This window comes from the organism of the source record quoted next, unplaced genomic scaffold, assembly GCF_019419815.1.
Source record: "Pyrus x bretschneideri cultivar Hongxiangsu unplaced genomic scaffold, Pyrus_bretschneideri_v1 Contig42, whole genome shotgun sequence".
Lineage (NCBI taxonomy): Eukaryota > Viridiplantae > Streptophyta > Magnoliopsida > Rosales > Rosaceae > Pyrus > Pyrus x bretschneideri.
In genome coordinates this window covers 3219147-3234469 of record NW_025999746.1, presented here as the reverse complement: position 1 = coordinate 3234469, position 15323 = coordinate 3219147, and the positions used below count along the sequence as shown (strand labels likewise).

General features: G+C 35.5%; 4 protein-coding genes across 4 annotated transcripts; 2 read left to right on the top strand and 2 right to left on the bottom strand.

Moving 5' to 3' along the window:
• Positions 1-79: 79 nt before the first annotated feature.
• Positions 80-2795, bottom strand: LOC103940321 (metal tolerance protein 1). Its single transcript, XM_009350417.3, has 2 exons — positions 2652-2795; positions 80-1431 (listed from the first exon to the last, which is right to left on the bottom strand). Exon 2 carries the CDS (start codon positions 1429-1431, stop codon positions 187-189), a length of 1245 nt encoding a protein of 414 aa, XP_009348692.2. The 5' UTR covers positions 2652-2795; the 3' UTR covers positions 80-186.
• A 1737-nt stretch (positions 2796-4532) lies between these two features.
• Positions 4533-6541, bottom strand: LOC103940322 (50S ribosomal protein L11, chloroplastic-like). Its single transcript, XM_009350418.3, has 4 exons — positions 6203-6541; positions 5954-6126; positions 5808-5871; positions 4533-4915 (listed from the first exon to the last, which is right to left on the bottom strand). Exons 1-4 carry the CDS (start codon positions 6438-6440, stop codon positions 4704-4706), a joined length of 687 nt encoding a protein of 228 aa, XP_009348693.2. The 5' UTR covers positions 6441-6541; the 3' UTR covers positions 4533-4703.
• A 2625-nt stretch (positions 6542-9166) lies between these two features.
• LOC125469369 (probable E3 ubiquitin-protein ligase XERICO) lies at positions 9167-9733 on the top strand. Its single transcript, XM_048566616.1, has one exon. It carries the CDS (start codon positions 9167-9169, stop codon positions 9731-9733), a length of 567 nt encoding a protein of 188 aa, XP_048422573.1.
• A 4605-nt stretch (positions 9734-14338) lies between these two features.
• LOC103940323 (E3 ubiquitin-protein ligase RHA2B-like) lies at positions 14339-14833 on the top strand. The gene has a single exon (XM_009350419.3). It carries the CDS (start codon positions 14339-14341, stop codon positions 14831-14833), a length of 495 nt encoding a protein of 164 aa, XP_009348694.2.
• The last annotated feature ends 490 nt before the right edge of the window (positions 14834-15323 follow it).

The window sequence follows — 15323 nt, the reverse complement described above, 5'->3', positions numbered from 1 at the left end:
TTTCAAAAACATTATACTAAACTTTCATTCATTGACGAGATAAGTATACTTAACAAGAAAGGAACATATAAGGAACATATAAGAGCAAAACAATGGGATGATGGATTATAATCTGTCAAAGTCTTAAAAACTCCAAACTGACCTAATTACAGCAGTCGGGCATTGACACATCGTCTCTCTCCATCTCTACTGACGTTCTATCTGAATCGTTACATGACTGATATTATATTCTCTCTTGATGTAGTCTACAACCTTTTCCAGCACCACATCGGCATTAGCATCCGGCTTAACGATAACATGACAAGCCATTAACACCTTCCCAACAGTTATCGCCCATATGTGCAGCTCGTGAATGGCAACTACCTCATCCATCTCGCAGAGACCTTTCTCAATCTTTGTGGCATCAATCTCTCTGGGAGTGCTCTCCATCAAAACCTCCAAAATGTTCCTCAACATCCGGATTGTTGTCGCCAGCACGATTACTGAAAATACAAGAGTACATATCAGATCAATAATCTTCCACTCTGGCTTGTACCAGATAAGCCCTCCACCAATCATCACTCCAATACTCTGAATGGAATCGCCAAGTACATGAAGATAAGCCCCCTGCACATTGATGTTTCGTTGCTTCTTCTTTTTACCTTCTGGTTTCTTTTCACCTTCAGAGCTATGATTGAGCAGAGGTTCTGTGATGTTAATTACATCGGTATGATGGTGCTTGTCGTCATGATTCGAGTGCGCCTCATGATGATGAGAGTGATGTGTTGTCACAGTAATCCCATGGTTATGGGTCTCATCATGATCCTCATGACTATGATTATGATCACCATGTCCATGACCATGCCCACCATGGCCATGTCCATGTCCGTGATCGTGCCCATGATCATGACCCAATAAGAGTGCCATGGCGATATTAACCAGTAAACCAAACGCAGAAACAAGAAACATGAGAAAGCCCTCAACTTCACCAGTGTCATGGATAAGTCTTGCAATGGCTTCATAAACAAGGATCCCAGCAAGCAGCCAAATCATCTGAATGGAAACAAGAGCACCTAGTATTTCAATCCGGAAGAAGCCATACGACTGACGAGGAGTTGCCTCCCATCCTGATGCCCAAAGTGAGAACAAAGAAATTGCAAATGCGGCAACATCTGACAACAAATGAGCCGCATCAGTGAGAATCGCAAGACTGTTGGCTTTGATACCCCCAACAACCTCCACACTCATGAAAATGACACAGAGGACAACCGCTATCAAAAGCTTCCGCATGGATGCTGACCGTTCCTGTGTGTCTTTGGAACTAGTTTTAGCATCTGAAAATCCGCACGGTGCATCCCCACAAATCTTGGTCCCACACAAGCTCGTATCTGTAGCTGGCACATCTCCACCTACTTCAACAATATGCGAATGCCCAGAATTTTGAGCTTCCATCTGAAAGGCAATAAGAAATTGTAAGAGATGATGAAGCCTTAGTAAATTCTGGCAAATCTTTTTGTCAGATATAACCATACGAATCATATAGTAAATAATAAAAACAAGCTTGAGAACAATAACAGCGGGAAAAGGACAACATAGAGCTAACTCAACGAATATAAGGCAGCAAACCAAAACGATATAGAGAATACAAGCACCTCAACAAGCATCTTATTGGCTGTCCTGAAAATCAATAGGAGCAAAAGAAATATGTGTTCTCTTATGTCACCTCCCTAACTAGTTTATTTGAATAACAGACGCTCAACAGAACACTCGATACATACACAACGAATGTAATGTACTCTGCCCAATCCGATATTTACTCAACCATCTGCCAGATATCGAAAACCAACCCACTTAGGGTATATTTGTCTTCCCAACAATCATAATCACAGGTTAGACAGCGTCTACAAATACTGGACTTCAAATCCGAAAATTTGCTCAGACGCCAAACCTACAAGAAGTGTACAACCAAAACTATGCAACCCAAATCAAAGCCACAAACAATCGGAGGGAGAAAGTACTGGAAATTTTGGGTAGAGCTCCTTCATATACGTCAAGCACCGTGACCCTTTCGACAAGAACATATGGTGTGAAGCATAAATAATATACATCCCTGCAACATTAATGCTTATACAATAACTAGTACCTACTTAGTTGAAGAAAAACACAGTATACAGCTACCGCCACATCACGAAAATTCAATTGAGATACATTATACATAAGAATAAAATAAAATTTTCACGAGGGATACATGAATACAATAAATAGGGGTACGATTGAGCAATCCTCTGGCAAGCAATCAACAGAGAATGCATACCTTAATCAGAGAACATAAAAATTATATAAATTATGGAACTTTATCTTTCAAAAACCCAACTGGCAACCAAGAAATCTTTACACCGGTGGGCAACGAGTGCATTAATACAACCAAACAAAAATCACGAGACCCACAAGGAATATCACCAACAAAGTGCAGAAAAACAGAGCAGAATCCTAAACATGTAATCAAAACCAACAGACCCAAACGAGATAATATTAAAAACTTAACATCTCCCTCGATTTTGAGAATCTGGGTAATTGAAAAGACATCGAATTTATGAATTCCGCCACATAAAAATCGAAACTTGAACACTTAATGAATCAAGAGAGAGATAAAGGGTTAGAGAGAGTGATACCTTTTGAATACGGTATTGCCCAGAAGGGAAAGGTTGATGCTTGGAACATGATACATAGGTATCCCATATATATAATGGGCTTAGAATCCCAACTTGTGTGGAGAAGGTTCCTCTATCCAATTGGTGATAATTTGCATTCCTTGTTTGTTTCTCATTCAATGACAATTAAGGACTGATTTTATTTTTATTATTTTGCCTTTAAAAGGCCTTCTGCCTTTTGGACCGCCAACACGTGGAATGGTTTTTTGGGTATTTTAATCCTTTCAAGACTCTGATGACGTTCTTGTCATAAAAAATAAATTAAAAAAAATTAAAAAAAATTAAAAATTAAAAAAAAAATCTAATAACATTTGGTATTTTTGTTTTGATGGAAATAACATTCGGTATTTTATTAAGTGTCTAACTTGTGTAAGAGATTTATGTTGGATTCTCGTCAAAAACAAATTTGAACCATATTATTATTAGTTCATTGTGAGTTTTAGTCTACCCCTCCTCCTGGAGTATAGATAGTATCGTTTGTTCAAAAAAAAAAAAAACTTGTGTATTGATAGTTTTGAGTTCGATTTATTCCTTTATTGTTCGTAGAAAACAAGTAAAATAAATTGACCTTACTTTAACATGACTTAAATCTAATCCCAAAACAAAGCAAAAACCTAAACAACTAGGAAATCCAAACAAAGATGGTAATCCTTTGTGATATGATTTTGACTTGTTGAGTCATGACTCATTTGGAAGTGCTTTTAAAATGATTGAAAGTATTTTTATTGAAATTGATTTTTGGTTCCAATAACACTTTGTTCTTTGGAAGAAGCACCATATATCTGTTTCTTGGATGAAGCACTTAAAGTGCTTTTTCAAAATCCACTTGAATTTTTGCTAAGGATTAATTTAAAAAACATTTTCACCAAAAACGTTTTCAGTCATTCTAAAAGCACATTAAAAAATTTTAGTCAACTTGAGAATACGAATGAGGCTAAATTCCCATTTATTAAATTTTTTGAGTTAACGTATCCATGCACAAACACACATTAGAAGAAGAAAAAAACATATAATTTATGACAAACATACTATCGATATCCTAACCTTTAAACTAATCACATGGGAATTTTCTACTCTCATCCACCAGCTGTCTTTGACTAATTCTGAAGAACACTAAATGCAGAGCAATGAATTAAAATACAAATTGCATAAACCAACTAGTTCCAATAGAAATATAAATAATAAAATAAAGAGAGCAAATTGCCACACGTGTACAGTTGTGGCAAGAGACTAGTAATGATCATCCATAATTATAATTTTGATTGTTTGAACATAAGGGTAGAGTTGTCTTTTTACTGCATTTTTGGTTAACAGAGAAAACAAACATAAGAGTAGAGTGGACGACACCTAAATTCCAATGTCTTGTCCAAAAAGAAAGATAAAAGAATCAGTCTACTTGTCACATTCCGGATTCCAAATCCAAATAATGAAGCTGAATAATACCAAAACTGAAGCAACAATTGATTAGGGCTTGGCCTAATGACTCTGTGGATTGTCTTGGTCGTTAGATTCTTCTCATTACGTTTTGAATTAAATCTTATTAGATTCTTCTCATTGCGTTTTGAATTAAATCTTATCGCTCTACTTAGTGTAGATTATTGTAGAATATCGCTTTTGTTCTTTTTTTTATTTTTTTTTTATTTAAATCTAGTGACACTCGTCTTCTTAATGTTAAAAGAAGTTTCAAATTCGATTCCCCAATGCCGAGATAGTTTCCATCAAGTTCGACTCCCTCGTTCCCAATTGATCACAATTGCTTGAAGTAAAGCTTTCGCTTTATCTTCCAACAACCGCTACGATGGAGCCTTAGGGACCAAAAAATAAAGTATAAAGATTGTAAGAGAAGAGAAAACAGAGCTCTATGGAATACATGGATGAAGAATTTTACAACCAACAACAAAAATCGGAGGTAGTAGTTTGTACATACTGATTTCCATCCGCCTTCTGGAAACGTACGAAGTATGATTCAAGAAACAAAAGCCTAATCGAGGAAACAAAATGCTGAGAGCAGAACTACAGCAGAGCTTCCTTCTTTTTGGGTTCTAGAACAGGAGGGTCGACATCGATCCCCATATTAGCTGCAGTCCCTGCTATGATTCGCATTGCTGATTCTATTGTCGTGCAGTTCAAGTCCGGCAGCTTTTCTTGCGCAATTGTACGCAACTGATCGATGGTGACCTTTCCCACTTTCTCCATCTTCGGGTCTTTTGAACCTTTCTCCGCTCCTGCAGAGTGCATACCATTCAGCACAGATGAACAGCTATTGCACAATTATGGTATTCAAATGCTAGTAAGGATTAAGGAACCGCATTTAATCAAGAAAAGATTTTTATGTGATTGGTCCGATTATAATCATATATGTGATGGCATACTATAACAAAGCCGAACTATTTCAACATGTCCAGATTAGTGATATTTCCAAAACAGTGGCCAAGACTTGATTTATAGCAGATATGACAGATATAATCAATGAAAATTCTCCGGTGTACACCGGAGCATACTAGAAGTCCTTGTAATCAAAACCAATTATTGTACAGATCAAAGAGAATAACAATCGAAGCCACAAGCATGAAAGTAAGCTTGCCACTTATACTTGGATTTGTCCTAGCATTCCAGCTATAGGTTTAAAACTTAATCGAACGAGAAAGAATGCCTAACTAAGTGTCAGATGAAAGCTCAACGGCCAATTCATAACGGCTGACTCAACATTCCTCACATTAATCAAAATTTCCTCATTTTCTTCATGTAATGCAAAATGCTCCCAGTTTTTAACACAGAAACATATATACATGAACTATATACACCAATACTATTTGGCAAAAGATAGGGCCCGCCAGCCATGAAGACATCAATACCCATTTAAAGATTTCAATCTACTACATCTTCCACTCATTTTTCTTGTTTGTTGATAAGATATAACATTCTCAACAAATTGTGAACTCACAAAGCTTATCACAAGAACATCTGCATTTATCCACTGGTTGAGCAGCAGCATTTAGAAAATAAACACGGCGACATATCTTCCGATTCAACGAAATGCCAATGTATGAGCAAAATTCAAAGAACCCCACATCAAACAGATAGATGGCACAATGATATAACAGAAAACAATCATACCTGCAGCCTTAAGAAGTAAAACCGAAGCAGGTGGGGTCTTCAGAATGAAAGTAAAACTCTTATCCTGGCATCAAAAAATCTGATAACAAAGTCACAATCTTGCAAAGAGTTGGAAAAATTATACCAAATTCGCAACGCAGACTAACATCGTAGACGGTGATTTCAACTGGAATGACATAGCCGGGCTTGTCCGCCGTCCTGGCATTGTAATCCTTACAAAAAGCCATGATATTTACACCCTTCGAACCCAGCGCCGGGCCGACCGGCGGAGCCGGAGTCGCCTTCCCGGCCTCCAACGCCAGCTTTATCATTCCAATCACTGCAAAACCGAAAACCCATCAACGAAATGAACTCAAATTCGTCGGAGGCGAAGCAAAACAGTGAATTTGGAATACCCTTTTTGGCTTTTCCTCCGGGCTTGGCTTTAGGTGGAGCCATGGCGGTGACGCTGAGGCGCCTCCGCGTGTGGAATTGGACGGAGCTGGTGGGGTTGGAGGAGAACATGCTGCTTATGCTTATCGGCGAGCCCCAAAGGGAGGAAGAGAGCTGACTCCTCACATTGTCGCGGCTGTTGGTACTCTGCGAGGCGAGAGAGGAGAGGACGTGGTGGGAGGCAGACACGGAGGACGCCATGGGAGAGGTTTGAGTTCACTGAGCAGTGTCTCAGCAGGAAGTCACAGTTTTTTGGATAAAACCCAGTGGAGTCCTAGGCCAAGAGACGACCCGAATCTCTATAACGCAGTGGAAACGACGTCGTAATAGCAGAGTAGTTGTTTGCTGGTTTTAGCGGTAGCAGCGAGCAGTTAAATACGTTTTGGGCTGGGATTTACGTGGGCCTAATTAGCCCATCGGACGTGAACAAATTAAGTCAATGTGGAGTGTTTGCAGTTGAAATCACAAGATCAATTTAGTTGGGTTATTTGGGTCCCTAGGTTTAGATATTGGGGTCGAATTAGTTGGGTTTAATTGTCCCAACTTCTTGAAAGGATTAGTTACACTAATCCAACAAAAATGCACATGATATGAAATTACGGTCGGATTGATTATGTCCAATATCTATCAATTTTGAGTACCAAACATAACATTGAATTACACCAATCCAAATCTAATGCTTATTAGCATGCACAACATGTAAGCTTAGTTGTTTTTAGGGCCAACAGATAGATAAGAAGAAAATTTCTTCTTTCTAATCCTACAATTTTTGAGGATGATAGAAATGAATAAGTTTTCTTATTGAATAATCTATATCCTCCCTCCAAGTTTATCACAATTTTTTTATTTTTTCCTTCAACATACGTTAAAAATAATATCTAACTATCTTTTGTATTCCAATACAATTTTTCATACCAAACGAGGCCTCCATTTGGTCAAGTCCCATTCCTTAGAAAGTTGGACAATTGTCCATTTTAATTAATCAAGTTCCATTCACCAAATAAGGCACAATAATGTAATCAGAGTGTCCATGAATTTCTCCCAAAAGGTACGGGGAATTAAGGTAGTAAAATATCCTGTAAACACATTTGTTTACGTGAATAGCTCTGTAGCTAACTGCATTCTTAATACTTGGGAGATGCAATAATAGAGACTGCACATGGTTTAGTTGGATGCAATATGGAATCGCTTTCACCAAATTATGTCGCTTTTTTAAGCTAATCAAACCAACAAGTAAATTGTTTCTTAAAAGTGAAACAAAAGAACCGCTCACATTTGGCACGCAAAATACAACACTTAGTGCCGGTGTTTTAGCTTTTAGACCGTTCAACATGAGCAACCGATATCAGACCTCTTGACAACACAAGCTACAAGTACTGCAATTACAAACCATCATCTTTAGATACATCATAAGCTTGAGAGAAACTCTCGATTTTTCAATTAAATAATATGATAACATGTTCGCAATACAACTCTAAAAGTTGTGTAAGTAGTTCCACAAAACCCAAATTAAAGAAGGACATAAAATACGAGAGTACAACATACCTAAAATAATTAGAAACTAGTATATGCCCACACACAAAGTGTGCGAAGTATTTTATTTTTATTTTTTAAATTGAAGGAGAGAGGAAAAGAGTGAGAGAGAACGTAGGAGTGAGAAGAGATTGAGAGAGGTTAATTTTTTTTAATTTTTTTTTTAAATTAGAAATGTTAGAATCACATGTAGGTGATGTTTAAACAAAAAACAGCAAAATTTTATTTTATCAAATTACGTTACTGCTCTTTAACTTTTTTGTTGTTATAGAAGACTAAATAGTATTTTCATCATCTTTTGATTGACAAAGAAAATTGGGGCTTTTAGATCCAAGTCCAAAAACATAGAGTGTTTTTAGGAATGAGTCCAGTTATCTAATTATATGTTTTTATTTCTTTTATACTCATTTTATATTTTCTAAAAATATTAAAAATCAATTAAAATCTTCTAATATTATGCATTTTCCAACTCCAAAAAAATATATTTAATATCTTATAACAAAAAAACTAATATACTAACATAAATTTATCTGCAAAACATTATACCCTAACTCAAGTAACAAATATATGAATGTATATAATACCTATAAGTGAGATATGAAACCTAATTAAAAGGTAGAAAAAATCATAACATACCTACAAGCAATACACATTAATCTATGACAGGTCGATTATAAAAAAAGAATCCGTCATATAGGTAGATAAATATAATTAACTTGTGATATAGATTGATTATAAAAGTTAAAAATAAAATCTATAAATGGGGTTTAAAGTAGGAGGAAGAACGAGAAATAACAAAAAGATAAATAAAAAGAAATAAGTAAAGATAATTGGGAAGCAATTTGATTTTTATAATAAATCTTATCATTGAACAGATAACTATTGATAATTAAATAATTAAATATAACAAATTGGACTTATTTTAATAAATTAGACTATTCCTACTATTAGCTCAAAAAATTGAACTTATATCAAGTTTCCCCAAGAAAATTTTATAAATATGTAGTTTAGATATATTTTGACCCATTAAACAATCAACTTTCATTTTCGTATTGGGGTTCCTTTCCGTGCTATCAAAAGATTTAAAACTAGTGAAATATGGGCACAGCACAATTGACACGCGACAAGTTAAGATTCCACAAAACAATCATGTAGGTTTGCCCAGATTGATTCTAATCCAATACTTAGTTTATGGCGACAAGAAAAAATGACCTAATCTTATTAAATTTGACCGGCCAACAATATTATGCAAGCTCCAAGGAATTTTTTTTTTTATTTTAATAAACTTGTCCTGGAATCTATTATCTATATAGTCATCCATCTATGCGGTGTTTTCTGCAACACAACTCCTTCAGATACATTCAAATTCAGTCCCTCTCACTCCCTTTACATCCATGGCGTTCTGTGTTGGTATTAAGATGCAGAAAGGGTCATGCAAAACCTTAACGACAGAGTTAGTCCTTGTACACTGCATCAAGATCTTGGTGATAGTGGCACTTAGCCATCTGGGAATTCTCCAACCTTTCCAACAGATGACTGAACCAACTACTGACTCCATGGAAAATCATCCCACCAATTCAATACTTGTGTTCGACCGTTTGTACCCGTCGATATCCCCGGTGCCTCTCCATATACTAACAGCATGTATCAAGAGGCTTCCAGTGGTAGAGTTTGGTCAAGTTTTTGAAAAAATCACAAAGCATGAAACTCAGGAGACAGTTTGCAGCATATGCTTGGAGTGCAAAGAGAGAAGCCATGAGGTGAGGGAACAGTGCAAATGTGATCATGTGTTTCACAGGGACCGTCTAGATAGTTGGGTCAATCAAGGGCAAGTGACCTGCCCTTTGTGCAGAGCCCTGTTGTTTCCGGCCAAGAGAGAAACGACGAGCTGCGGTGGAGAAAAGTCAGGGACGATGGACAGGGATGGTTACCTTAATAGGTTAGAATTCATCGTGAGATGAATAGTTTATAATGAACTCTTACCCGCAAGCCTCAGACTCTGTAGAAATAATTTTTCTTGGTATGTACATTTTTTACAAAATTACTAGCCTTTTCTTTCCGTAGGTAACTTAAGTAACAATTCATTCACTGTCGGAGCGTATTGTATATAGAGCTTGATGGATTCCCATGTTTTCATAGAGTTATGGGGGAGTTTAGTTGATTTCCATAAATCCATGTGGATTTTAATTGAATTTTAAATACGTTTTAACGGAGTTTGTGAGACCTTTATTATTAATTTAATACAACTTTGTGAATTATCATGGAAGTTTTAATAATCAATTTATTAATAAACATTGTTATTTTGAAATTTTTCATTATTTGAAATGGTGGTTTAACCATGAAAAAGTGGTCGTTTGAGGCGGTAACAACAACGATGATGGTGGAAGTGTCACGTGGTGATTGTTGGCAAGTGGTGATAGTACATGTGGTGTCTTTGGTGGCGGTGATCACAATAGGGGTGGTGAGATTGTTGTGGTAGAGTAGTGGTAATGTGGCCATGGTGATGGCTAAGGCAAAAGGTGCTAGTGATCGAGGTGGTAGTAGTGGTGTTGGTGGTGATCCTGCTCATAACCATGACGGCGGAATAGGGTAGCTAGTAGTGGAGTTTGGCCGTGTTTTCAAAAAATACACAAAGCAAGAAGGACAGGTGACAGAATGCAGTATATGCTTGGAGTGCATTGACAGAAGTCATGAAGTGAGGGAACAGTGCAACTGTGATCATTTGTTTCACAGGGAGTGTTTAGATGGTTGGATGAATCAAGGGCAGGTGACGTGCCCTTTGTGCAGAGCTGTGATGTTTCCGGCCACTGGTGAAAAGACGAGCTGCGGCGGAGGAAATGTATGGACGGTGGACAGGGATGCTTACTTTGAACCTTTGATAGGTTAGAACTTAGAACTTAGAATTTCACTGTGGGATGAGTAAATTTTTGTTGACTCTTTCCCAGGGCCGGCCAAGGCCCAATATGAGCAGGACGACTGTCCGGGATCCAAAAAATTAGGGCACCAAAGTTATTGATGTGATATATTTATATATATTTTCATAAGAGTATAAATTTATAAAATTTGGTTTAATGACAAAGAAATTTAATTAGAACCAGTAATTTTGTTGTTTGAAATTAATGAGGAGGTCTTGGGTTCAAAACACTATGTATGCTTATTTAAATTCCAATTTTTACAAATTTCTTTTCATAACAGTATAAATTTATAAAATTTGGCTAAATGATCAGAAGTTTAATTAGAAACAATGATTTTTGTATTTAAATTTAACAAGAGGTCTTAAGTTCAAAATGCTATGTGCATGTTTATTTTTGAGGCACTTTGATTCAAGTCCAAAAAATTCAGTTGTTTTTTAATTGGGTCCAGTTTTATTTGATTTTCTATTACACATGTTTTGCCCCTCGAATTTTTTTTTTTTTTCATTCTTTAAATTTGAATTTTTAAAATTTGAATCTTCAAATACCTTTATCTACCCGTTTTCTAATTAAAAAGGCATTATTACAAATCTTATAAGTTTATCAAAAATTAAAAGAAACGTTGCCAGAGGTAGATAAAAAATAAAATAAAAAATTTGTGATGTAGGTAGAATCTATGATAGAGATAGACTATGAACAAAAACCTATTGTATAGATAGATTATACAAAATAATCTACGATACAAATAGACTATGAACAAAAACATATTGTATAGGTAGATAACACAATTAATTTGTGATATATAGGTAGATAAACAGAATTAATCTTAGATAAATTATCAAAAAAATATGTAATATATATAGGTAGATAAATACAATTATTCATGATACAGGCACAGTATAATATAAAAAGATAAAAAAAAAATGACAAGTGATATAGGTAGATAAAAACCAAAAAAAAATCGTGAAGAAAAATGATATTGAGGGAGGAAACATTAGAGAAAATGTTAATTCGATAGAACTTCAAAGTTAAAAAATATATATAAAAAAAGGAGAACGAAGCCAAAAAAAAAAAAAAAAGATGAGACGAAGAACCCAAAACACAAGATTGACTAATACAATTTTTTTTTTTAAACCAACCAAATGTATATTGATCATCCTTATGAAACGAGGAGCAGAAGAAAATTATTATGGTAGAAGACTACTAGGAAAAATAACGGAGGAAGAGAAAGATATTGTGAGGGAGAAACAAGAAAAGAGAAATGAACGACTTGGGGAAGGAGAAGAAAAAAAGGAGATTTAAATCCCTAACCCTATACTTAAGGATAAGATTAACCTTAATCAGAAACTTAAAAAAAACAGTAATTACTTAATTGGTCAATTTAAGGGTAAATTTGGCAAGAGAATACAAATTATAAGCTTATGTGGACAATGAATCACTGGACCTAACCTAAAATTTAAACAAAATTGGACTGTAACTAATAATTAATGGCTCATAAAATTGGACTCATATTAAGTTTCCCCTTTATTTTTTTCAATTTTTTACGAATTTTTGTTTGGTTGTTAATTTATTTTTAATTACTAGCTAGTAACTATGTGGGTTGCTATTTTTAAACATTCATTCCAATTCAAGTCTAATCTTCAACAAAGGGTAATGCGTAAACTAAATTTTTAGACCAAATTTGCAAATCATATGACGTGTCATCAAAAGATTTAATTTGGTGCCCATTCACTACTAATACATATCCTTAAAGACTCAAAAATATCATTATTTTTTTAGTCCTATATTGACGAGGTTAGTAACTAAGAAAAAAACGCATCACGATTATACAAAAACACTTTAAAAGTTCAGATGGAAGACAAAACTCATAATCTATCTACTTGTAAGCTTGAAGTTTTTTGGTTTCCTTCTCTCAATACAAAATAAATTAGTTTTTCGGTGTTTCTAAATTAGTGAGTTTGAAATGTTTTTCTAAATATAATTTTATCGATGTCTTGCGTGTAAAAAAAATATTTCTTTATATGAAGTGAGGGTACATTTTTTAACGTCGGCCCAGGTCTCAAAATCTCTAGACCGGCCTTGCTCTTTCCCACAAGCCTCCCTAACTGTAAATTTCTTTTTTTATTTAAATAGTTTGTACAAAATTACTAGTTTTTGACTTTTTAGGTAACTCAACAAAATGAGTAGCCCGTTATATAGAGAACGACTTAAGTGAAATAAGCTTATTGTCATATAAAGTCTTCAATAAATAAGATGAGATTATGTATTAGACTTTTTCTATGTCACCGTGTATTAGTTGCACGAATTGTCATGATAATAAATATGATAAATCTCTCAATAAGGTATAGACAATTAACTTTAAACTGAAGTTGAAGATGAAATTCGGAATTTGATTTGCTCAAGACCCTAGTATCCGAAACTTAAGGATCTGGACCGTACAAATTCAATTCAAGGTCATTATTAACTCATTTTTCTGACCTACCACACAAAACAAACGACTTTAATTTCTTTTACACACCAATCAGCAGTTTAGATAATTTGATCTCTAAAATCCAGAACGGATCCAATTCCGAAATTCCATTGGCTTAGCTTTTGGGAGCTTCAAGGGGCAGAAATGACAATGAATACCCACTGTAATGAAATATATGTTCAATGAGTCCCCGGCTTCTTTTTGGTCTAGTGGAAGTGGTTGAGTCGTCATGTCAAATTTGATGGCCTCCAGAAAAGCAAATGTTTATCAATCCTTGTGGTAGATTCCGTAGACATTCTTCAAGATCACATGGTTGGGTACATACGATCGTATTTCACCTATAATACATTCATATTACCTCGATAATACATATCTTCACCTCCTGAAACTCTAAGGTGTTGCCTAATAGCGAGATAAAAAACAAATATGCACAATGTTGTACGTAATTTTAGTCTACATGATACAATAAAGGTTAAATACCCGACTACCGGTAATCCGGAGCATCCAAACCTTTTTGCAGCAAGGGTTAACACTATTTACATAAGTAATCAAAAATAATATTTAGTGAACAATACATTGTTGCTATTGTCTGGACAAATGCCCATCGGCACATAACATCGCTTTATTTTATTGTCATGAAACAATTAAATTAAAACAACAACTAAAATTAAACACGAGTTATGAGAGAACCAAAAAAAATGTATAATTATTATTTTCCAATTATGTTGTTGCAACTTGCACATTGACAATTTGAAGGCCAAGTACAAATACTTTAAAAATACGACTCTTTCTTTTCCCTCCGGGCGGGGCAAAACTCAGAGGCCAACCGTCCAATACAAAAAGTTAACTAACTGTGACAGGTCGGCTAAATTGACACACGTCGGATTGGGGTTGCAGATATTGTTCTTATCCCAACGCCCAATGAGTCCGACCGACATCCAGTGCTGCTTATACTTTTTCCCTCCTGGTCGCCGAATCCTAGCCAATCCAATCCAATCCAATCCGGAAGGAAAGGAACCCTCAATACTTAAATGTTTATCCATCTGCTTTCTCTCTGCAACACAAACACCTCCAATCCCTCACCCCTCTAATCCCCCATGGAATTCCCCTGCGTTATTAGCATGTCCAAATTGCGCAAAAGCCTTGAAAAACTTCTAATCTTTACACACTGCTTAAAGATCGTAATGATAGTAGCACTTAGCCATCTGGGACTGCTTAAACCTGCAGTAGAGATGAATGAGCCAACTGCCAACTCCATGGAAGACCACCAGCATCCGAATCCGAACAATTCGATACCGGCGCTCGATCCTCAGTGCCCGTCGTTAGTCTCGATCCCGATCCACGTTCTAACGGAATACATCAAGAGGCGGCTTCCGGTGGTAGAGTTTGGTCAAGTTTTCGAAAAATACACAAAGCTTGGAGATCAAGATACAGCTTGTAGTATATGCTTGGAGTGCATAGAGAGGAGCCATGAGGTGAGGGAGCAGTGCAACTGTGACCATGTGTTTCACAGGAAGTGTCTGGATGGTTGGGTCAATCAGGGGCAGGTGGTCTGCCCTTTGTGCCGAGCAATGCTGTTTCCCGGCAAGAGCGAAACAGCAAGCTGCGGCGGAGGAAATTTAGGGTCGACGGAGAGGGATGACGCTTACTTCGATAGGTTAGAATTCATTGTGAGATGAGTAATTTTTCTTTGAACACTTCTGCAATTTTACTGGTAAGCCACATATGTAATTTACCAATTCAATTACTTGATGTGTACATATTTCTCATGAAACACTTGAGAAACTGGAATTAAACAACAAAATGTGAACATTTTAGTAGAAATATTTATTTTTTTTTTTCCTATGAACATTTCTTACAAAATTACTAGTTTTTTTCTTTTGCTAAGTGGTAATTACCAATTTGATTAAATTCTTGAAGAGATTCGATAACATTCTTAGAGCACTTCCAATGTTGGAAGGCCCCAGCCAACTGCCTATTAATCTCATCTAATGAATATATTTTTAATGAACAGTAATTATCTTTTATATTTTTAATTTTAAATTAAATAATCATAATAATAGGTATTAATATATTAATATTTTCTATGTTATAAAAAATAAAAAATAATTTTATTTGTAATTTTAAATAATATTTTTAATCAATCTCGTTACATCATATTTTATTAAA

What these genes read in the sequence shown, in the direction of transcription:
- LOC125469369 (XM_048566616.1), top strand. Translation starts at nt 9,167, where the DNA reads ATGGCGTTCTGTGTTGGTATTAAGATGCAGAAAGGGTCATGCAAAACC.
- LOC103940323 (XM_009350419.3), top strand. Translation starts at nt 14,339, where the DNA reads ATGATAGTAGCACTTAGCCATCTGGGACTGCTTAAACCTGCAGTAGAG.
- LOC103940321 (XM_009350417.3), bottom strand. Translation starts at nt 1,431, where the DNA reads ATGGAAGCTCAAAATTCTGGGCATTCGCATATTGTTGAAGTAGGTGGA.
- LOC103940322 (XM_009350418.3), bottom strand. Translation starts at nt 6,440, where the DNA reads ATGGCGTCCTCCGTGTCTGCCTCCCACCACGTCCTCTCCTCTCTCGCC. An exon ending in CGGAGGAAAAGCCAAAAAGG is followed by an intron (nt 6,127 to 6,202) that starts GTATTCCAAATT and finishes TCGGTTTTGCAG; the next exon opens with TGATTGGAATGATAAAGCTG. An exon ending in TTGAAATCACCGTCTACGAT is followed by an intron (nt 5,872 to 5,953) that starts GTTAGTCTGCGT and finishes TTTTGATGCCAG; the next exon opens with GATAAGAGTTTTACTTTCAT.